The sequence below is a fragment of the Neodiprion fabricii genome, chromosome 4 (assembly GCF_021155785.1).
Source record: "Neodiprion fabricii isolate iyNeoFabr1 chromosome 4, iyNeoFabr1.1, whole genome shotgun sequence".
Taxonomy (NCBI): domain Eukaryota; kingdom Metazoa; phylum Arthropoda; class Insecta; order Hymenoptera; family Diprionidae; genus Neodiprion; species Neodiprion fabricii.
The window spans coordinates 15,651,190-15,673,376 of NC_060242.1; the positions used below are offsets into that span (position 1 = coordinate 15,651,190).

The following is a 22,187-nucleotide window of genomic DNA, read 5'->3' on the forward strand; positions in this document are numbered from 1 at the left end:
CGTGGAAAAAAAATTATGAATCCAAATTTTTCATACACGAAACTCAATTACGACCGCAAAAGTTACTTTCTCGAAAGCAGTGACAAAAAGTAACTCCGTTAAGGGGACCCGGTGGTCTAGAAATTTCAAAAAATCGATTTTTTGTTTTCGATATTTCGAAAGTATAGTATCTTAAGAATATACTGTGAAATTTTCATGCGGAAATTCCCAATATTATAGCTTCTACAGCCCATTCCAGGTAGAGAGCGGTCCGCGCGCTCCTAACGGGTTCAGCACTCGGAGCGCGGCAGCTGTCCCGACCCTTCTCCGCATTTTACCTTTACATTTGTAACCGTTACCTTTACATTTGTACAAACGTGCTCTTGATGCGAAAAAAAACATGTACAAATAAAAAAAGCATCAAAGAAATTGGTATAAAAAGAAGAGGAAAAACAAACAAAGCGGAAACTTAAAAAACCGAAAAGTTAAAACACCGAAGCGTCAACAATTGACGAATAAATTATTGCAAGAGCTGTCCACTTATTACGGTCTAGCAATTAGACGTAATTCAGATTCAACTGAAGGGATGAGAAGTGAAACATGGGCCGCATATTATCACAAAATTTCAACAGATGAAAATCCGCAACACTCGTACTGTCCTCCAGGTTCGAATCGTGGTGCAAGTGGCGTCAAAGTGAGGCTGCAGGTACTTTAGACACCTACGATCATCCACCTGCTCTCGACGATGATGCACAAGAAATATTAAAACCAATTTATGAAGAATTGACCGCCGAAAATTTATTGGAAAGGTGTATTGGCAGCAATACGCAAAACAACAACGAAAGTTTCAACGCTTGTGTGTGGCACCTTGCGCCGAAACATATGTTTGCCGGCAAAAAAATCGTGGATATTGCCACCTATCTTTCCGCGTGTATATTCAACGAGGGCTTTGCATCGCTATTAAAAATAATGGAGACCATGGGCATAACAATCGGAGCAACTCGCGCGAAACCGAGACGAGCGGCGAGTATCGAGCGCCAACCGTAGGAGCACCGACAACTCCAAAGAAGCTCGAACAGCTCGAAAAAATGAAAGGAGTGACGAAATCGAGGAATACAAACGTTCCGAAGGGATCCTCTATGGTGCCGGAATCGCGGATTAACTGTAAGTATTCAAAATTTGCTCAATTTTTGAAAATATCTGTACCTCAAACTTTAAACTCATTTATCTCGAAACGACTTTTTTCGGCACGGCGGGGGTGAAAATAAAAAAACTATTCAACCGAATGACTTGAAATTTGGATACGTTGTTCACAACATGTATAGTCGAGGAAATAAATCAATGGACTGTCGATTTTTTGAGCAGTAAGACGGATTTTAATGCGGTTTTTTGCATTCGCTTCGTAAGAGCGCCTACAAACTTTGTGAACTAAATTGATTAATTAATTTTTTGAAAATGCATTATGGCATTAATAATATGCATTTTGCAAGTGCACTTCCAAGAGACACTAAATAAAAAATTTGCTACTCGGGGGTTTTTGGGGTCGCTGAACACGAATATCGCCACGGCAACCGTCTCCGAGGTACCTGGTGCCCAGGGTGGACAGTATCAACGTCTTCTCGTAGAGTTTTGGCGAAAATTGTGATCGAATTTGTGATTGAATTAAGAACAATATACTTTAATTGAGGTAAAAATGATAATACTCAAGATAATTCCAGAAAAAGACGTTGAAACGTTCACCCCGGACACCACGTACCTCGGAGACGGTTGCCGTATCGATATTCGTATTCAGTGACCCCAAAAACCCCCAAGCAACGAGTTTCGACAAATTCGATCACAATTTTCGCCAAAACTCTAGGAGAAGACGTTGATACTGTCCACCCTGGGCACCAGGCACCTCGGAGACGGTTGCCGTGGCGATATTCGTGTTCAGCGACCCCAAAAACCCCCGAGTAACAAATTTTTTATTTAGTGTCTCTTGGAAGTGCACTTGCAAAATGCATATTATTAATGCCATAATGCATTTTTAAAAAATTAATTAATCAATTTAGTTCACAAAGTTTGTAGGCGCTCTTACGAATCGAATGCAAAAAACCGCATTAAAATCCGTCTTACTGCTCAAAAAATCGACAGTTGGGCCGTTTTTAGTGCTTTATTTCCTCGACTAGTATGGCTATCGTCGGAACTAGAATCATAATTTTATTTAAATAATTTCCTATTGTTTACACTAAAAAACTAGTGAAAAAAAAACCCGATTTTACGAACTTTTTTTTTCAACGCCCGCCATTTTGTCAATTTTCAAGAATGTCTTTGAATTTTTTGTTTCAGATGAGTAGAAGTCTCGAAATCACCTCCGCAGTCCGGATCCGATTTTTCGAAAGGGTCATCTTTAGCGGCATTTTTATAATAATAAATATTGTTTTTAAAAGGAACAAAAAATTTTTTTGTATGATTAATAAACGTAGTAATAAGCTCGAAAAGTTAGGACATCGTTTTTTTTATTTTTAATAGCAAAAAAAAAATCGTGAGAATAGGTGTCATTTTCGTGCGCTAGACCACCGGGTCCCCATAACAATCACGACCACGATTTCGACCTGAACCACTGGCTCCTTTTCCCAGAAATATTTAATTCTTAATTCCACTCTGCTTTCATTGGTAAAACTAGAAGGAAATATGAAGCTACATCAATTGTGCAACAGAGTAATTTGAAATCGAGCTTCACTCAACCAGCTTTATAGACTTGCATTAGTGTTATCTAGTAATTACCGACTGCTTACATAAAACTATAACCAGCCTACTTCTGACAAGCAATCAGTAAATGGCCCTGAGTATGTACTGTGGCCTGATGTAACAATTTTGTACGTTTAGAAATTTGCGATTCAATGTGTGCTGCAATTGCAACAAGTACAATTTCACTTTTGCCAACAGTAGTAGTGATGGAATGTAATCTCACAATTAGATATACTGTTACAGTGGGAGCTGGATATCAATGTTTGCATTGATGAAACATTTGCTTGGTTGAATAGTTTATTCGTTCAATTTTTTTCATCTTTTAAAAATTATGTATAAAAATATAAATCAATAATAACTTGCATCATAAAATATTATTTTGTGGAAACTTTTCTTTCGTTTCCAATGTGAGAAATGAGAAAAAAAAAACTTATTTTATTAGCATTTCACAGATTCGATTATAGTCAGACATTTGTATATAATACATATATATATATATATATATATATATATATATATATATATATATATATATATATATATATATATATATATATATATATATATATATATATACTTATAATATAATGTTTCTGAACTAATCATCTGGACTTATGAGATCATTTAAATAACATTCTTGGTATGATTCCGCTTCTGCGTTTTGTTTTTGGTATTGTCGGTTTGAGATTTCTCTAGAACGCAAGCTTATCACTCCGTAAAACTTACAGTTGAACAAAGTTATGTCAACAGAGAATCTAAATTAATCAAACGTTTATAATGAATAACTTGATACTAGCGTTCTGGCGTTTAAATTATAGTTGTACTTTGACGATTTGAAAATAGTTGTAGAGGAGAAAAACTGATTTTTTTCAAATTCAGTTCAAACGAAACTATTTTTTCGCGCCATGCTTACTCATCACCAAGTCAAAATATTGAAAGGTTAAATGTGTACTACACAATCAAGACAACAGAAAATTAAGCAAGTTGGTGAAAAGAAACTAAGACTTGATCAATTGGTCCCCTGTTCACCTCTGCATAACATACGAAAGTCTGATTTATTGACGCACCTTTTCAATATCTAACTATCGATTATCAAGTTCCGTGCAGAATCTTTTAGCTTACGTACTCGTAAATTATCACTTGCGTACAAAGCTCACGAGTAAAAAAAAAAAAAGAAAAAATAAAACCAAAATATGTTATACTTCGTGATAAACTATAAAGTAACTTTATCCCTTATTTGTTTAGGATGGAATCCTATTTTAGATTAACCCAAGAAGCAATGCACGATACTTTTCCACATTTGAGTACATTCTTCTGGATGGAATGATTTCCGAATGCGTGAAAAGAAATAATCTCAAGAATAACCAAATGAGTGTAATCATACATGCAGATGCGATGAACTGACGGTAGGAAAAACAGAATCAAAAAGTTCTACAAAATTCATCGCATCAGTAATAAATGAAACGTTACTCAAGTATATAAAATAAGTAATGAAAAAGCTAAGGTCGACACATTATAAAAAGTATAGAAGATTTTCCAGCTGTGCAGCTGGCGGTCTGTGAATTGACTGAGCAACCAGAAATGCCAGCTTGTGGGCGTATTGACAGGGTGCTGGCACCCTGACAGTACCGCTCCAGTTGTAGTACATGTGAGTCATTTTGTAAGTTAGACGTTGGAGTTTGTCAGCATCGAGTCCTAAATTGTCCGAAATGACGCTGAAGGAAGTCGGTGAAACAGACCCCTGTCTCACGGATTGAGGAACTATGAAGAAGTCATATTTCTCGGGGTTGGTGATTACGTCGTCCACGACTGTTCCCGGCGGTGGGTTTCTTTTCTGCGCGAAAAGACGAGTCTTAATCCGTTTGGTAACTATGATGAACGCCAACTTAAATTCTTGTTCTCCATAGACTTGCGCCAGACGGTCTTTCAGCTGCACAACCTCGTGCTCGTAGACGTAGGGCACTTGGCCTTCGCCGACTCCATCACGATAAATAACAATTCTCTGTGGCAGTGCGTTGTTCCTCGACCGGTACACATGTAGAGCCTTGCAAATGTTGGTCGACATCGTGTCGGACAACTCCTCGCCGTTTGAATGATGGCTGACAGCACTGAACCATTGGCTGAAAGCTCGATCCAGGGAGGTGACAAGGGCACCTGTAACAAAGATTCGTTTAAGCTGGAATTGTCGCAGGTTACATTTTACATATTGCTACAATTCTCAGTCGTTTAAAAGCTTAATGTGATTTCAGGACAATCATTGGATAATGTGTGAAAAGAAGGATTTGACATTTTTTGTTCTAGCTCACCGTAGTCACGGCCTTTGGAAGCAGTGTCGTGACAGACATCAAAGCCAGCTACCATCAGTCCGCTCAATGGAATCTCAACTGTCCATGGAGCTCCACCTATCTTGCAGTTCATCTGGATGGCCACCTTGGTGGCAACGGATGCAAGCCCTTTGTTCGTTAAGTTTTTAGCCAAAAAGACTTGCGTAGGAACAGGCCTGTCTGAACAACATTTTTTCTTAATTGCGGAGTAACGCTCGGGGCGGTTGTTAGGCACGACACAGAAGATCAAGTTCACAGAGACCCGGCTGAGTATCGCCTCGATAGCCTCGACGTAAGTTTGAGCTCTGTCGTCTGGTACCTCGTGAACTCGTGGCTGCGGCAGTTTGAATCCAAGTTTCGTTGAAACTTGGATAAGCGTCGAAACGAAGTTCTGGAATTCGATATGAGAAGAATGAGAGGAATTGCTTATCCGTTGATTTTGGAAGTTTTTAATCAATTTCGTTTTGGAACCAAATCATTATTAAATTCACCAAATTTACCTCGACGTCTCTTTTAGCACGGTTGGTAACTATGAGAGCCCAATTGTCCATTCTACCGCACGACAGCATAGTGACATTGCGGAGTTCTCTTGTCCAGTCGGCCTCTGATCCAGCTTCAATTTTCTTCTCCCGACCAAAGATGATTTTCTCCGAAGGCATAATTCTGCCAGGTATATCGATGAGTCTTTCGCTTAGCTTAAGGTTCCATTCGTTCAAATCGGTCATGACATTGGCTTGCGATCGAAGTCGTTGGTTGAACGCTAGTAATTTCTGGACTCTAGTTTCCGGCCCAACACGCATATGATCAGACAAAGCTTTCATGAGCTGCCATTGACTTCGCATTTCGTCAGTGATACCTGCGGAAGGTAAATAAGGGCGTACAATATACTGGATGAAAGCTTTGGTGAGCTTCATAGCCGAACAGATACTTGCAAAAGTCAAATAAGAATTATCAAAGATATATCGTACGTTACAGGTCAAGCAAAAGTGAGAATTTCAAACATACCAGTTGCCCTGCACAGTTCAGGAACAAGATAAATCAACTCTGCTTGGCCAGCTCTTCGTTCGCGAGGCTTCGATCTGGATACCAGCAGCGGCTGAGTAGGGTGACGTATGGCTATCTGATATTTATTACGATAATAGTCGGTATAGGATATTGTTTCACCGCTCCGCAGTGGGAATGTAGACTGTGGCGAGGTTTCAAAGTCGACATCGTCAATCCGGTATGTATTGTTGTTATAACCGGTGAGTACAACTTGTCCAACGACCTGACTGCAGAAAGCTCGCTACGAAGAGTAACAAATTTTAAAAATCAATATATGTTGGATTAGTATAACTTTTGATAGTGCTGGTATTTATGTTCATAAAGACGGTTCGTTGTTATATAAATGTGAGAGGTATTCACCTTGAAATCGCCGCGATGCTGTCTGTGACATTCGGCGAGAATATCATATATCGTCTGCTGACGCATTACTTTGTGGCTGATTTCTGAGCACATCAGTATGTCGCGCTCGTGTTGACGAATAGACGTTATGTATCCTGGCCAGAGTTCGAGTTGGAAGTCACGAATTTCGATCTGTAATCAAAGATGGAACGTCACGGCTTTTAATCTAATTAAATTAATGCAGAACTTATTTGTACCAAAGGCGTAAATTCAGAATTAAGAGAACGAAATTTCGGTCAATTGGTTAAATAAATTCTCGAGACAATTTACGTGCAAATATTTGAAGTAAAAAATTCATACATCATTTCGAGTTAAAACTAATTCAGCGATACATATTGCAAAATCTGTATACACGTTCAGTTGGTTCTCAAGTATGTTTACATAAGTTAATACTACTCACTTTGGCTGCTGCATCATAATAATCTCGGCCCACCAATTGGAGGTTCAAGTGATCCAAACACTTGCGCATAATTATGTTGAAAAATTGAATGTAGTGCTGATCTCCTTTAACTAAATCTCCAACCTCTTTAATTTCTATACGTATTTGTGCATCATCTGACTGGCGTGCAGAGAACAGTTCCATTTTCTGAAATTCGGCCAAGAATAATTCTTCACTGTACATTGATATAAATTTCGAAGTAGACATTGGCTATTTGAAGTACATTAACATTTTCGGAGAAAAAGAAAATGCAGGTATATATCAAAATTTCTGTAATTGTGTTAATTTAAATTTTTTTTTTTTACCTCTGGCAAACGGTTGCTTGTATACAACACCGTGCCGTCAAAGATATATGGGCCCAGAGTCTCCCTATGGGGTCTAAGCAATCCCTTACGAACCACTGTACGATCTTCTTCAGGTGCAAAATCAACTCTATACTGATAGAGGCACCAGTCGGTAGTTGTCAGGAGTTTGAAATAGTTAGCTTGTAAAGTTATTCCTTGGCCTGATTTACCTGCGTGCAAAAAACAAGATTGTAAAATAAAGCTTTTCAACTATGGTGTTCAACCATAATTATGATGAGCTGCTTGCAATCGATTTACGGTACCCTGTTTTGTGATGAGATTTAGAGGACGTGTGATCAAGTATTCCGGGAGAATTTGACGCCGGCCACGCATTGAACCACGACCTACGCTGGCACCATCTCCTATTGGCAATAAAATAGAAAATATGATCCAGCTCTTTAAAAAATCTGAAGTCCATTGTGTACAGATAATTATATATATATAATAATAAAATAAAAAAAATAAAAAATCTGCAAGGGAAACATCATAAGGGACCCCTACAGTAAAGAAAACATCTAAATTTGATTATAAAAATTGAATATATCATACCAACAGTGATGTCCTGCATTTTTCTTCCAATGTCGCCAACGTCTTGATCACCCGTCCGCTGGGGGCCACGCCCAACGTTCTGTAAGGGTATATTCACTTAGCCTTTTACTTATTCAAATTTTATTTTATGCAAAGCATTCAGATTTACGTGGTAAAGAGTTTAATCCTTTCATTACGAGCGCCGTATTCAGCCACCATCCACGTGATGATCTGTGTGTACCAGCTGGTATTTAGCCGGCATCAGCATGAATGTGCGTAGTAGGTTTTACAAATGGAAACAAGTTTCTTCTGTGTGTGATATTTAGGAGTGAAATATTTTCTAGGTACAAAAGTAAAATATACCAAGAAATCTTCCTTAAAGCATTGCAAGAAATTGGAGAAAACGGTAGTGAATTGTTCAAAGTTCGTAACACTTATTGGAAAATTTTATTTGGAACTTTGTTGAGTTTGTTTTATAAGATATTTTTACACCCGTATCGGAATGATACAGAGAAGACATTTTTCCTTCGGTTTATAAATCAGTAGGGAGAAACTGGAATAGAAGTTGCGTTGTTTGCGGTGCAAATGATAAAAGATGAGAATCTAAGTACGAGTATAAAAACTATAATGTGGGTTCGTGTATCGACCCTTGTCTAAAATTTATCACACTGAATTAAATTACGAAGAATCTGTTGAATTATCCTGAATTGCATTTTTATTTATATTTGCAAATCTCCAAATAAATTATTATGTAACATTTAAATAAAAAAATCCGAACATCAGCATATCGACATGCAATGTGGACACTTCGTGGTACAGTGCACCGCTCAGTGGTGTCACTTTAGCGGAGTGGACTGCGGTAACAAAAGGCTTAATCACTCGACTATCAAGGCATCATCGCAGTGTCAGGCACGCATATACAGTAACTACCAAAAGTTGCAAAATGTCATAGCAAAATTCAATGTTTGGGCATGTGTTTCAAGTATTTTTGAGGTGAAGGAACCTGATTGTGATTATAAGAAGTTGTTTTTTCCGCGCAATCACATAGTTTTGAGCCGTCAAAGTTAACGAATTTTCACAAATGGCATCATAAAACTGTCATTTTCGTTTTTTGGGATGCATGTTTCTTTTGAAAAATACTGAATAATATTATGTCCAAGTCCAAATATGCAATTTCGAGAATTACTGAGTCAATGTGATCTATCATACAGTATAATTATAGCTTACATGGGAAAAATTACTACGTTATGCTTGAAATTGCCTATTTGAATTCAATAATATTATCATTCAATGTTTTTCAAAAGAAAAATTCATGCGTAAGAAAAATGATGATAGTATGTTCTATGACGCCATTTGAGAAAATGATCAAACATTCATCAACTTCGAGGATTCACAACTGTATGAATGTGTGGGAAAAATAACTGCATGATCATAATCAGATTCTCTTAAAAGTACTTAGTCATATGAGACACCAAAAACATTGAATTACTTTATGACGCCATTCTGCAATTTTTGGCACTTACGGCACGCTTGATGCTCCTGTGACGCCTTGGCAGTTGCGTGGTTATCACTAGAAGTACCAAAATTAAGATGACGCTATTTGTATCAAAACCAGTCAACATAGCTGGTCTTCAAAAAATATCCATAAAAAATTATTTAATCATATTAATACAAACAAATTTTGTTAATACATATTGATAAAGATCAGTCATTTGAACTGGTATGGTAGAGTGAGTGTTAAGGAATACAGTATAAAGCAGTAGGTGTAAGAACTGGTTCTACGAATCTTGTAAAATTCTCTTTCAGGTTAAAACACATAAAGGGAATATCTCCAACAGTTGGTTAGTAAAAAAACCTAATATTCACCTATCTTAGGGGTCAAGTATTAGAAACTGACAAGGGTAGAGCATATGGTCAAATTTTTACAACTGGGCCCTGAAGCAATAAACTCAGATGAATGAATATAAGTATTTCATCAACTGGAGGATGTTGGAAAGGTTCAGGTACTAGGTATTATATTTCCCTGAGCTTCTGCGGTGATACTTTGCAAGAACTAAGAGACTAGGCAGTGGCAAGAGCAGTGAAGCAATAAACGAACTTAAGAAGGATGACACACAGACATCGTGTAATCATTTACTTTCTCGGAAATTTCGTAGATTCTTGCTCCTTCAAGAAATAAATAAGGGTAACTCAGTTGAGAAACATGATATCCTATATTTACCGGTACCATATGTCCAGGGGCTAAACCTGGTGGTGGAAATCTTGGTTGCTGGGCTGGTGGCACTTGGGCCGGCGGCGCCTGTGCTGGTGGTGGACCCGGTCGACGAGCCCATGCACCTTGCGGCGCCGGTAGTGGAGCCCTATGCTCTCCAAATCCTGCATCCTCTAACTGACGTGCCCGACCTCTGGCACGGCCTCTTGCTCTTCCTTTCCCTTGTTCCGCCATTGATCTTACTCTGTAAAATGATACTAGAATTAGACAGAGCGACCATGAAAGTGAGAAAATTTGTCTATCTAAGCATTCAAATTTATGTACCCAGTTGTCAATCACATGTAGAATTAGAAACCAATGAGTTCACTATATGGTCGTATCCGCGATATTTGAGGACAGCGCGTTGGTAAAATTAGGGGGAAAAAAAATCGAGTTCTGAGCTCGAGCGGCATAAGTTTGAAATAGTAACGGTATTGGCCGGCGTAACGCGTAGCAAGCACATTCTTCGTCAAGCATGTTATTCCCTCGTGACTATGAGAAACAGCTTTCCTCTGGTATTTCTAGTAAAATGGCGAGAACATAACTCAACCCTGACAAGATACAAGTTATATAACAAGCACCAAAGGCATCGATGCCCAATATCGTTGGCGTGCAAGCGTTTACAAATTTGGGCAGGCTATGTAATAATATCCGCGCATGCTGTCGCGTTCATTGCGTGCAAAATTTGCAATTATTGTCAACATATTTACCTATTTTATGCTATTGGTAGATGGCCCAGTAGGGAGGGAAATGTAACACGTAGGTAAACTATTTAATATAATTTTACAAACGTGTATTATTGAACAGAAGATGGCTATGTTGAAACTTGTACAATCTGCTTTATTCGCGTCGGCGTCAAACAAGCTTGTGCAAGCAAATTTTAACTGCACCACAAAGAGTATGTTGTGATAGAGGGGCGGGATTTACTCCGTTCGGCAATTTGATCAATTGTGCTAAATTTTTCGCCTACAGGAGGTGCATCGGACTACAGTCATAATCTATGACTATGGTAGCACAAAAATAAGCTTTTCACGAACGAACACAGAAGCAGCGCCATGTCTTCATGATTCAAAAATTGAATTATGTAAAATGATAATCGAGATACCAAGATAAGTTTCCACAATATAATCACTTTAGTTATGTTATTAACCCTGTAACTCGTCATAAGTGATATAAAGTAAAGATTGAATTAATTTGCTTTATGCCAATTACAGGGTAGAAAAATTCAGAATTGATGAGCCGCGTAGACTTAAAATCTTTGGGATCGATGAATTATCGGAGACTCACTTTGATCTATCTCTAGACGATGTGTGATCTCGTGAATTTTTTCGTGATATTTCTCTAGATCTTCTAGAAGATCTGGAACGATCTTTTCCTTTGTCGTGCATCACTATGTGTGCACAGGATTTCATTTTGTGAATGTTATTTAAAACAAATCTAAATTTAATCACGTCGACTGAAGGCGTTACTGAAGGAGTGAAGATCATAACAAATAAAATCGAACAAACGACATTCAAACGAGGCATTCATTTACCAGCCGTGGATTAGGGGGCGCTCTTTTATCCGTTCAATTCAACCGTTTTTACGTCATGCGTTTGGTCGACAGTCCTTCTTGCCAAGGTTCGTGGCTGAGACGTAAAAAAATTGAAATCATAACCTCAAAGAAGCGTCATTTCGAGTTCTTTTTGACGAGCATTAAATAATAACAGCATTGCGCGTTATTTATGGAAATAATAGAGCCGAGATTGCAAGGCTTGCGAAGTGTCAGTTTTCGAAGTCTGGTTTTTGTCGAGCTGTTTTTAGGGATTGTATGCAAAGAGGAAGAGCAGGCGGATCTTTGTAAACAAATATCTCTGAGAGTGAGTGATTGAAAAATTCTCAATTACTCAACGATCTTGTTGGCAGTTTCTTTTCATTGAATTCAAAAAACGCATTGTTCGTCACCTGGATCTCGACATGTTTCGATCCATGTTCAATCCGATATGCGTCTATGATTATTAATTAGCTTGAGAATATCGAAGAATGAGTGAAACTGCTGTTACCAACGAAATGGTCGAACTAAATGGAGGGTCAGCGCAACCTGCCCTCAATGGAGAAGCTGAGAACAGTGAGTACCATCTGTAATAACACAGCGCTTTGAAAAATACCAGCCACCTGTGAATATTGAATTTCCGTACTACCAACATCTGACTTCACATTGTTCATGATTTTTTATCCTTCTTCTTCACAGACAAATCACCTGGAACTGTAGAAGACAAAGTCCCTGACTCTGGTGTAGATAGCGACCAAAAAAAAGGCCAAACTGCCGTCGTCGCCAGTAGCGGCACAGCTTCTGTTAGTAGGGGTAAAAAACGGAAAAAGGCTCCTCGTGATGCAACGGCACCCAAACAGCCACTGACTGGATATTTTCGGTGAGAATCTTTGACTTGCGCTGCCTACTCAGTTGTCTTTAGAAAGTCGGGACACATTTCTTCTGGTTGCTACGCAATAACTACTCAAACAATCTGTTGGCAAAGTTCAGTCGAAGATGCTTTTACTTATTTTTGAATGGTGCCAAATTCTTTCTGTATCCTTCAGATTCTTGAACGATCGGCGAGAAAAGGTGAGGACTGAGAATCCCTCCATACCATTTCCCGAGATTACTAAGATGCTAGCTGCGGAGTGGAGTTCACTACCGGTAGATCAGAAACAGGTGAGTTTTGAGAACCAAAAGTTGAACCTTGTTGACAACATTATTTTACAGCTAATTTCTGCAGCTTCCAGACTCTGAGGAAGATCATTTTTTTTGAACATTCATTCTGTGGTTGTTATAGCAATATCTAGATGCTGCTGAGCAGGACAAGGAACGTTACAACCGGGAGATCACTGACTACAAGCAAACTGAAGCATATCGTTTGTTTAGTGAAAAACAGAACAACGAGAAGCTCAGTGAGAATAAAAAAGAGAGAAACGGAACGGAACCAACCTTGGAACAAAATGTACGTATCATGCAGCACTGTCGTTAATTCAGTCTTTTTGAAATGACTTAATATTCTTTTTTAGGAAGTACAGCAAGAGAAGGATCACGATTTCTCTGGATTTGATATTCCAATTTTTACAGAAGAATTTTTGGATCATAACAAAGGTAATATCTCGAACATTTCAGCATATATTTATTACATTATCCTAATGCAAGACAATCCTCATATCAATTATTTTCCCTCAGCTTGCGAAGCTGAGTTGCGCCAGCTACGAAAAGCCACCTCCGATTATGAGGCTCAAAACGCAGTCCTTCAGCGCCATGTAGACAGTTTGCACGCTGCTGTCAATAGATTAGAGTCCGAAACAAGCCAGCAGCGTGCGACTAATCAATCGCTTCAGCGTCATCTCGACTCGCTACGATCCCAATTAGCAGGGAGCTTTGCTACTATACCTTTACAAGGTAGTTTGATCCTAAAAAGAGATTATACAAACCATTGTGGCACCTCTTTCAGAACCTAATACTCCTGTACTGTAACCTTATCTATTTTCCCCATTGTTAGGCACTCACGACGGCGCTACCTTGCAGAATATCGACGGATACGTCGAGAGACTAGAATCTCTACTTAGCAGTAACGTAGATCCTGGACTGCGAAATACCGTTCGTGCCGCGGTATCACGCCTGGAGTTGATTGGATGACGGTCACCCCCTGTAACGACAACAGCAACGATCCCAATTACTACAAACTCTATAACGACCTTGAAACATCATCGCTCGCGTCATTCCCATCGAAAATGAGTTTATTGATGGAACTGAACCAAGTTGAACTCTATCAGTTTAGTAAAAATGATAAAAATCTTCCTATTCCTTGTTGAGTTGGAAGAAACGGAACTTCTGAGTAAAAGAATCGAGTCATGTAACCACTGTGGTAACGAGACACAGAGATACTGGGTGAAAATAAATCTAAATCATGAGAAGGACGTTCGACCACTTTATAAAAGAAGTGTGAGTAAACGCCCTATGTTGTATATAGCACTGCGAAAGTTCGCAATGATCATGTATTTGAATCGATAGCTTTAGATTAGCTCTTAAACGTACGTGTAAAGTGTAATTTAATTACTTGAGTTATGTAGAAGTGAGGGAGAAGAAAAAGTTATCTCTGAAACATTCAATTATTACTAGTATTTTTATTTTGTTTTTTTGTCTTCAATTTAATTAAACTTTCAGCTACGCAGCTCATTGTGGTTCAATTCCTTGGTTCCCTTGAGGATTAAGTGTCGTATTATTTTTAACTGCAGTAATTACACGAAGCTGATTAACAAAATGGCTATAGATTTTATTCAATCTTACTTCGAATGATTGTATTATTCCATTTTGGTTTTCATAAATTGGCACGAAAAGGTTTTACTTTGAGAGTTATTATGGAATGTAAACTGCCAGAGATTTACAGAGTCTTGAGTATGATTTTGAGCTTAATCATTGTTAATCAAATGTGCAAATCATTAATATTGGTAGGATTAATAATAATTATTATAAAAATAACAATAAAACTACTTCATAGTAACTGAGATTTAATTTCATCATCACTGGTAATCAATAATCAATCTCTTGCATACTATATTCGCTTACAATTAATTATGAAGGTATATATTTCACATTGGATAATCTTATTTACAACGTCACTACTATTGGACAATTATCAATAATGTTACTATGACCAATAAAATTATTGCTCATTTATTCTTAATCAAATCAAAATCTTCCACCATCGGTTTTGTCCGTGCTTTTACCCTGTTTAAAAAAAACCTGCAAAAAAAAAATATATATGTATAGATAAAATCAGGAATTAAGGAAATTCAGTTCCTACTAGATACTACAAGCTTTAAAAACGTTCTAAACAGCCACTTGTCTTACCTCAGATTTGAGACGTGTGGATATCGGTTGGCCTCTAATTCAACGATTGTTCTTTCAATTCTCGAATAAATAAACAGCGTGACTTCTGGAATTAAATCACAAACCGAGGCGATGAATTCGAAAAAAATATTTGAAGATGTTGTCATGTACTTTTGCACTGTGTTCATCATGATTAGTTTGATTTCCTCTCTGGAAATACAATTGAAATGAATAATTCACTGAATAAAAAATATGAATCATCATACGGATTACCTTTTTTTTGGATTTTCTCTGTAGTATGGATTTGACGCAAGATCGGAAATTAGATCGATTGTTTGCTGCCTATGTGCGTGAAAATCGCGAACTTTCATGTAACACGTGATTACATGAGGAAGACAAACTGATATTATCGTATCAATGATATGAGGTCCGTAAGACGTTCCACCATTTATTAAATTCCTGAAGAGTAACATCACCTGTGCAATGTCAATTTAACGATGAACCATTTATCGATAACTCTGATAATTGAGATTATTCTACACAGTCACAAACACATAATTTTTTACAGATGATTTCACTCACCAAATAACAGTGTTCATGTGTCACAACATCTCGACAAACTATGAAATTGACGGAGAGTTTGTCCAAAATCAGTCTTAAATAATCGGCATTATTGTCGTGAAAAATGTTCAACAGTTTTTCGGAAATTTTGTAACTCCCAGTTTTAAACGTGTCGGTAATCAGCAGCGGTAAATAAGCTTCGAACAGATTTTTTATCAGCGATTGAAGGCCGAGATCACCTCTGACATTCAAGTTTCCAATTCCTAAAATTATCCACGAGAAAATCCTCTTTCCAATATTCATGACGTACGGAGGTTTATCCGGTGGCAACACGAACTTTTTGATCAAAGTTACAAGCATGTTATTTGGCTGAGTCTGTGATGGAAGAATGTGAAAAAAAAAAAACGAAATCATTGGTTTCAATAGATAAATTTGAATAAAAGACATGAACAATTGTGAACATAACGCACCTTGACATACAAAATTGGCCCGCAATAGAATATTAGAGTTCCGATGCATCGGTAAATCCAGTATGTTAAATCAGACTCCTTGGTTTCTTCCGTGATCAGTTGTGACGCCCATTTGTCTATTTGGGCAAAGTATTCTCTGCACTTCCCGGCAATCCATAAACGCTCCTGTTCTGTCTTTCAAATGGAATATGTAATGTAGAGTTTTATCAATGAGCGTTTGTTCATTTTCATTTTTTGGCTAGTTTAAAAGCTTTGTTTCGATCCACAATACCTGCAAACTTTGATGTCGCTTCATGATCGTTTTGATGAACAGAATAATTGGCTCTTTACTATCTGTAGCAGCAATTAGCTCAGAGGTTGATTGAAATACTTGAGCCATCTCGTCTGTCTCGATCAGGTAAAGAGTTAGATTCTTTAACTCTGTATTTTCGATGTCTGGTTTCATAACGCAGCACTTTATCCATGCCTATAGAAAAATGAGACTTGAAGATGATTTATTGTCGACGTACAAAATATCCATCATCGATTAAATAGTGCCAACCTGTATGATGATTGTATCGAAGTTCTTAACTTCTTTCCTTAGCTCGCAAACGGCATCTTCATCTTGCAGAATCAGGGCCAAGTATGATCTTATAATTCTGCAAACATTGATTTTTTGTGACAGTATTTTAAAGCTGGTGAAGATAGAATTTGCTCCATTTATTTATATATTTATTTATTCATGTCTTCAGGGGTTAAAACTCTTTGACAAAGTAGAATGATAACAAAATTTAAAAAAAAATTAATTTACATGGTGGTACATGGGAAGAAAAAATAAGTAATAAGTAAAGAAATAGAGTATTAGAGTCACTAATTATACGAAAACGGTTTGCGTGATTAACGAGAGACGAAATGTAATGTGCAGTTAGTTATATATGTCAAGCCACTCAGCATTTTCGGTGCAGAGTGATGAAAGCTTGAAAATAAGCGAGCCAGAGTCATGAGTATAATTAGAGTAGAATAAAAAATTGTTATGCCGCAAAGGTCGAGCTGAAACAAAGAAACAGAATTCACAAAGTAGTTCACTACAATCAATGATATTACGCAAGACTTTAAAGGCAAACACCACATAAAATCTGCACACAGCAGAAGACAACGTAGGAATACCCAGGGTAAATGCAACAGTGCTGTAGTCGTGGTCACGAAAAAGTATGTATGGGCTTCCCAATTCTATAGGCCACAAACCGTAAAAAAAAAAATTATTGAAATTTTCAAGATTACGGGCAGCAGTGAAGGTCCAAGGTCTCCAGATAACAGAACAACAAGTCAGACAGGGAAAAATGTACGAATAATAAAGTGAACGAAAAGTAGCAGCATTCTTAAGTGATGAAAATAAACGATTGTCAAAATTGATCTTCCTACGAGATTTGGAAACGACATAGTCGAAATGTTTATTAAATGTCGTTTTGCTGTCAAAATAGACCCCCAAGTCCTTTGCTTCATTTACCTACTTTAAAGGCGATTTATTAAGTACGTAATATCTTAAGTCAGTAGTCTGCAGATGCTTACCAAAATTAAGACAGAAGCACTTTTCGATACTGGAAACTAAACCGTAAAGACTGAACCAACAGAACAGGCAGTCTAGGTCATTCTGTATGAGCATCCTGTCATAGAGATTTGTAACAGCCTTAAGTATTTTGCCATCGTCAGTGAAATATGAGAACTTAACAGATTATAGAACCAGGCTAATATCGTCGATATAGATTAGGAAAAACAAAGGACCAAGGTGTGTACCTTGACCTACACCAGAAGTAACCTTAATAGCTAAAGAAACACGATTAAAAACCTTCACATACTGAACCCTATCACTAAGAAATGATTTAACCCAGCGGAGCAAAAATCCCGCCAGACCATAGATTTTTGATTTTTTTCTCACCTAACATCTTTGATCATGGGCGAGGAAACAAAGTGTTTGAATAGCGAAACAAATTTGTGTTGATATCGAGCAGCTGTCTCCGGTTCTTTCAATGCTTCCAAAGTAAATCTCATCGCAAGTTCCGACAGAATGTGGTAATCGTCGCCATATATTTGCATGTCGAATACCAATGTTCTAACTCTACTTGCTACGTGCTTCCAAAGGGCATCTAACATTGGTCGGATTCCATTTCGCGCTGCGATGGAAAAATATGAGGTGAAATCGAATCAACTCTAATTGCTTGTAAACGCACCTGATATCGTTTCGTCGCTCAAACTCCTCAGCTGAATACATTTGTTAAAGACGTTGATAAGCACCGTGATCAACGTCTTGACTTTGGCCCTGGGGCACTCCAGAAAGTATCTGTCTATCCATCCACCGATGAATAAGTGTTCGGAAAGTTCCATTTCTTCGCTAGATGTTAAAATTTCGTCCAACACATCTACGTACGCAGATAGCATTAAGCGCGAGGTTTCATCCTTGCGACAGCTGATCACGTCTACCTTAAGATATAAAATGTCAAACACGAGTTTGGTGGGTGAACTTTTGAATTAAAGAAGCCAAATATCTCTTATTGTCCCTTCACTATACCTCTTTTAAAAATCTTTCACAGATCTTTTCAAAGCTTATCTTTTGTTCGGCGAACAGGAGGAAAACCACGAGCTCCCCCTTCCATGCTATAATTCGACTTTGTTGATCTCTGTTTTCAGCAAGTACCGAAGGCAAAAGATCCAGCATCATAGTACACTGTGGAGGTAGATTAAAAGTAAGAAAATAATAATAGACCATGTTAAAAGATTTAAAATTCTGTATTCTGCCTGAATATATTGCCGTTGAAAGATGGATTAAAAAGTACTTACAACTTGCGAAATATTTGTCGTCAGTGCAAGAGTAACGAACAGTGAAATAAAATTGTAGAGTCCAACGACAGAAAATTCTTCCACCTTACTTTTTGTGAATTTAGAATATATTCTGCCTTTTATCTGATTCCAATACTTGGGATCCACCTCGACTTGTGTTTTCCGCAAAAATATACCTAAGAGTAGAGGGAGATGTAGAATATTAGGATTAATCCTTGTAGAATACGTCAGGTAAGTTGTTTAAATTTTTTACCTAGCAATCGAAGAAACATTCCATAAGACGATGTGCACGTGTTATTGTCTAATCTCTGTTTAACTTGTTTCAGGATATCCCTGGGCAATTTTCTGCGAACAAGCAACTATTGCTTAGTCGAATTATACTGCAAAGGTACTTTAGAACGTAACTGCATGTAGCAAATTAAATGATTAACTAGCGCTGTTTACGAAATCGAAAAATGAAATACTGACTTAGAATGAGAAACAACGGTAACTCACTTGTCTACGGAAACGAACCATGGTCCTGTGGCCTGCAGGAGAAATGGCTGATCCAATCGCCGATGAAAACAATCCCAGAGCAGAGAAATGATCTGAACACGCGGCTGCCACCATTCGCAAGTCAGTACACTTAATAAGGGTATCATTTCTTGGAGCTCTTCATCGATTTCGACTCGTTCACCAGCCTTACCACCTTTGTTCAAGTAGATTTTCAAAATTTTCTCTACTTGTACATGGTTTGGATTAATCTGAGCAAACGTAATTGACAAAAAATGAAATCAAAAATTCCAGTTTTCATAGAGAGTAGGTGGTTGTTTATCAGGTGGAAAAATTTGCAGAACAGGATCTCGCCTCAAGTTGAATAAAGGAACACTAATGATTCTTCATACCCTTGTCGAAGCTATTCCGGTATAATCTCCTTCCAAATTATATCCATAGAGTAGAGTCAAGTGGTATATCAACCAGATGGAAAACATCTCGGGATTTTTACACTCTAAGAAATGCTCCTCCGGGACACTGTTCCATGATACAGATGTAATTGCTGCTGTTGCGGGACCTAATCTCATATCAAGACCAATGTTTACATAGTCCCAAAAGGTCTGAAATTTTCATTAAACCGCATAATTATGTAAGATACAATAGAGTTCATTGTGATAGACAAACTTCACAAGTGCTATTAATGACGCTTTACCTTTGATCCTCTCTTCACTGCCAAGTCATCGATAAATATTTGAAGCATTAGCCATAATTCTCGCGTACAGGTGCAGCTGTACGGTGTCTTGATCTTGAGGTTATGATTTTTTGATTCCAAGGAAATCTGGGGGAGTAAAATTTTGTCAATACTGAACGTTAAACCAAATAGCAAACGGAAGCGACATTTAAAATTTTCTAAGACAACAAGGATAACTTATTAAGTGATGGAACCGCGTCTTACCCTCGTAAATAATTTTGTAGCAACGTAAATAAGGTCATCCACGACGATGGTGATTGCCTCCTCCAGATCTGGATTGTGATAGGGAATGTTAATGCTGCCTAAGGAACTTGTATTGTAGTTCATGAGATTATTGAGTGCGGAAGAATTCTCAGGGTACTCCTTGGCATCCATCAGCGTCAGCCAAAACCATCTTAGCTCGAGGTGCACATGATACATATGAAACTGCGGCAGGACGTGCTGAAAATTTTTTAATACCTGGGGGTTTTGTTTGCCTCAAAGTTAACTTTTAATGAACACATTAACTACATTATCAACAAGGCCTCCAGAGTCCTTGGGTTTGTTATGCGTTCCTCCAAGGACTTTTAAGTCCTCATCTACCCTGAAGATGCTATACTTCTCGTTAGTTCGTCCCATCCTATACTATGCTTCTTCCATCTGGCACCCCCTTAGTAAAGGTAATGTTTACCAGCTGGAGGTGGTGCAGTAGAACTCCTCAGACACGTATCGTATAAAACTAATCATCCCGTGAGACTCTTAGATTACGAATACTCTGAGATTGGCAAACATTCAAATATCCCCAGCTTGTCCTACTAGAAAAACTAACAAGACCTACTATTTTTATATAAAGTTTTCAACGACTTAAGCGATTCTCCTCGTATCTTCAAGATGTTTTACTTTCACGTCTCACGGACATCAGCTAAGAGAAACGACATCATTTTTCAGGCGCCAGTCCGCTCTAACACATACTTGGCTAAGTCCGTCTCGGCGCAATTTAGCATTTTAGCTAATAGGAATAACACGTGAATTGATCTGAAGAACACAACTAACTACCGCTTTAAAAAAAAATGCTATGGTTGCCTGTTTTGAATATCTGTAATCTTATTATTCTACATTTCTGTATTTTGCTACCTAAATTTTTGTAAATTTTGTTTAACGGGAGTATGTCTGTATAAATATAAGAAACAAATAAATACATAAATACAAAAAACTCAATGTGCAGTGAAAAAAAACGAGGTTTGAAAACTTTGGGGACTTTACCTCAACAGCAAGATTGGACCCTGCATAGTGAAATATGGAGTCATTAATGTTTCTCAGTTCTCTGATGTACTTTTTAAGCACGAGTAATAATTCAGCAAAATCTTCTCCAATCAGATTTTTGACATTTTTAATCAAGGCTGAGTTCCATTTGATGCTGGATAGAAAAAACAAATATGGAAAATTAATAGCGGTTTATTTTTCTCCTAATTTTTCCAGTTCGTTACAAGTCTCAACGTGGAGAGAAAAATTAGCCTCACCTATAAAAGTACGATCGTATGTAAACCAGGGCTTCACAGACGTTTTTTCTTGCCAAAAAGAAGTCTGGCTGGTTTTCTTTACGTGCTGTTAGAGTCTCGCTCTTTTTACAGCGACTGAGCAGCTTGAGCTTCATTCTGTAGAAGTGAAAAAAATTCAAGAAAATGCAAATTGAAACAAGAAATAGATTTGGATGTTGCATTGTCTTACTCTATGGAAGTAGTGAGGTGTTTGAGATTTAGAGCGGCAGTGGAGCTCGGCATAACGCTGCCAAAAAGAACGACGTGCCCGAAAAAGGAAGGGCTTTCCTGTGAGTTGAAAACCATGCTGTTAATTTCTTGTTGAAGAAATAAGCTTGACTTGTTCAGCTGCCAGTCATTAGAATTCACTTTCCCACTACAATCGAACGTTCCTCGCAGCTCCATCTAACCTAAGTACCATGTGGATGAGTTCGAAGGTTAGGATTGAAAAAAAAATCGGCCGTTATGATTTACCGAGGGGACAAATTTGTTCGCCACTATTCACGTTATTAATTTTTATTTAGCATACTCGAAAAGGAAGTAAAAGAAGAAAAATTCTCTTTTCCCCATTTACAGTGACGAGTTGAATTGAGTCAATTGACACATGTCAATCAGCTGTTGCAAGTGGCAACAAACGACAAGCAGCGATTCTCATTTTGGCGGAAAATTAATCACTGATTCTGGTCGACGTTCCTGATTGGCCACTTGGC

General features: G+C 37.9%; 3 protein-coding genes across 5 annotated transcripts; 1 reads left to right on the top strand and 2 right to left on the bottom strand.

Annotated features, from left to right (window-relative positions):
• Positions 1 to 3,261: 3,261 nt before the first annotated feature.
• Positions 3,262 to 10,947, bottom strand: LOC124180323 (piwi-like protein Siwi). Of its 3 annotated transcripts, none has more exons than XM_046565725.1 (11): positions 10,749 to 10,947; positions 10,015 to 10,243; positions 7,809 to 7,887; positions 7,523 to 7,621; positions 7,221 to 7,429; positions 6,877 to 7,062; positions 6,438 to 6,608; positions 6,039 to 6,318; positions 5,534 to 5,889; positions 5,016 to 5,424; positions 3,262 to 4,863 (listed from the first exon to the last, which is right to left on the bottom strand). In XM_046565725.1, exons 2-11 carry the CDS (start codon positions 10,231 to 10,233, stop codon positions 4,223 to 4,225), a joined length of 2,649 nt encoding a protein of 882 aa, XP_046421681.1. In that variant the 5' UTR covers positions 10,234 to 10,243; positions 10,749 to 10,947; the 3' UTR covers positions 3,262 to 4,222. The 3 variants fall into 3 exon arrangements, with proteins under 3 accessions (XP_046421681.1, XP_046421679.1, XP_046421680.1); XM_046565723.1 differs by having other exon boundaries at positions 10,009 to 10,243; XM_046565724.1 differs by lacking the exon at positions 10,749 to 10,947 and adding an exon at positions 10,324 to 10,387 and having other exon boundaries at positions 10,009 to 10,243.
• A 525-nt stretch (positions 10,948 to 11,472) lies between these two features.
• LOC124180350 (high mobility group protein 20A-like) lies at positions 11,473 to 15,023 on the top strand. The gene is made up of 7 exons (XM_046565792.1): positions 11,473 to 12,145; positions 12,269 to 12,449; positions 12,616 to 12,730; positions 12,852 to 13,016; positions 13,081 to 13,162; positions 13,244 to 13,459; positions 13,560 to 15,023. The coding sequence occupies exons 1-7, from the start codon at positions 12,061 to 12,063 to the stop codon at positions 13,694 to 13,696; spliced, it is 981 nt and encodes a 326-aa protein (XP_046421748.1). The 5' UTR covers positions 11,473 to 12,060; the 3' UTR covers positions 13,697 to 15,023.
• Positions 14,201 to 22,106, bottom strand: LOC124180315 (protein MMS22-like). Its single transcript, XM_046565704.1, has 19 exons — positions 21,668 to 22,106; positions 21,460 to 21,594; positions 21,203 to 21,356; positions 20,165 to 20,401; positions 19,922 to 20,047; positions 19,620 to 19,829; positions 19,231 to 19,478; positions 18,989 to 19,080; positions 18,736 to 18,911; positions 18,467 to 18,622; positions 18,129 to 18,378; positions 17,837 to 18,071; positions 16,463 to 16,559; positions 16,193 to 16,387; positions 15,922 to 16,095; positions 15,473 to 15,826; positions 15,164 to 15,366; positions 14,912 to 15,100; positions 14,201 to 14,803 (listed from the first exon to the last, which is right to left on the bottom strand). Exons 1-19 carry the CDS (start codon positions 21,880 to 21,882, stop codon positions 14,731 to 14,733), a joined length of 3,519 nt encoding a protein of 1,172 aa, XP_046421660.1. The 5' UTR covers positions 21,883 to 22,106; the 3' UTR covers positions 14,201 to 14,730.
• Between the last annotated feature and the right edge of the window lie 81 nt (positions 22,107 to 22,187).

Excerpts from the sequence above, each read along its gene's own strand:
- LOC124180323 (XM_046565723.1), bottom strand. The coding sequence starts at position 10,233 with ATGGCGGAACAAGGGAAAGGAAGAGCAAGAGGCCGTGCCAGAGGTCGG. Across the intron at positions 6,609-6,876 it reads ATTATGATGCAGCAGCCAAA|ATCGAAATTCGTGACTTCCA; the intron begins GTGAGTAGTATT and ends CTTTGATTACAG. Across the intron at positions 4,864-5,015 it reads TTCCAAAGGCCGTGACTACG|GTGCCCTTGTCACCTCCCTG; the intron begins GTGAGCTAGAAC and ends TCTTTGTTACAG.
- LOC124180315 (XM_046565704.1), bottom strand. The coding sequence starts at position 21,882 with ATGGAGCTGCGAGGAACGTTCGATTGTAGTGGGAAAGTGAATTCTAAT. Across the intron at positions 18,623-18,735 it reads CGACAAATATTTCGCAAGTT|TGTACTATGATGCTGGATCT; the intron begins GTAAGTACTTTT and ends CTACCTCCACAG. Across the intron at positions 15,827-15,921 it reads GGCCAATTTTGTATGTCAAG|ACTCAGCCAAATAACATGCT; the intron begins GTGCGTTATGTT and ends CTTCCATCACAG.
- LOC124180350 (XM_046565792.1), top strand. The coding sequence starts at position 12,061 with ATGAGTGAAACTGCTGTTACCAACGAAATGGTCGAACTAAATGGAGGG. Across the intron at positions 12,450-12,615 it reads CCACTGACTGGATATTTTCG|ATTCTTGAACGATCGGCGAG; the intron begins GTGAGAATCTTT and ends TGTATCCTTCAG. Across the intron at positions 13,163-13,243 it reads ATTTTTGGATCATAACAAAG|CTTGCGAAGCTGAGTTGCGC; the intron begins GTAATATCTCGA and ends ATTTTCCCTCAG.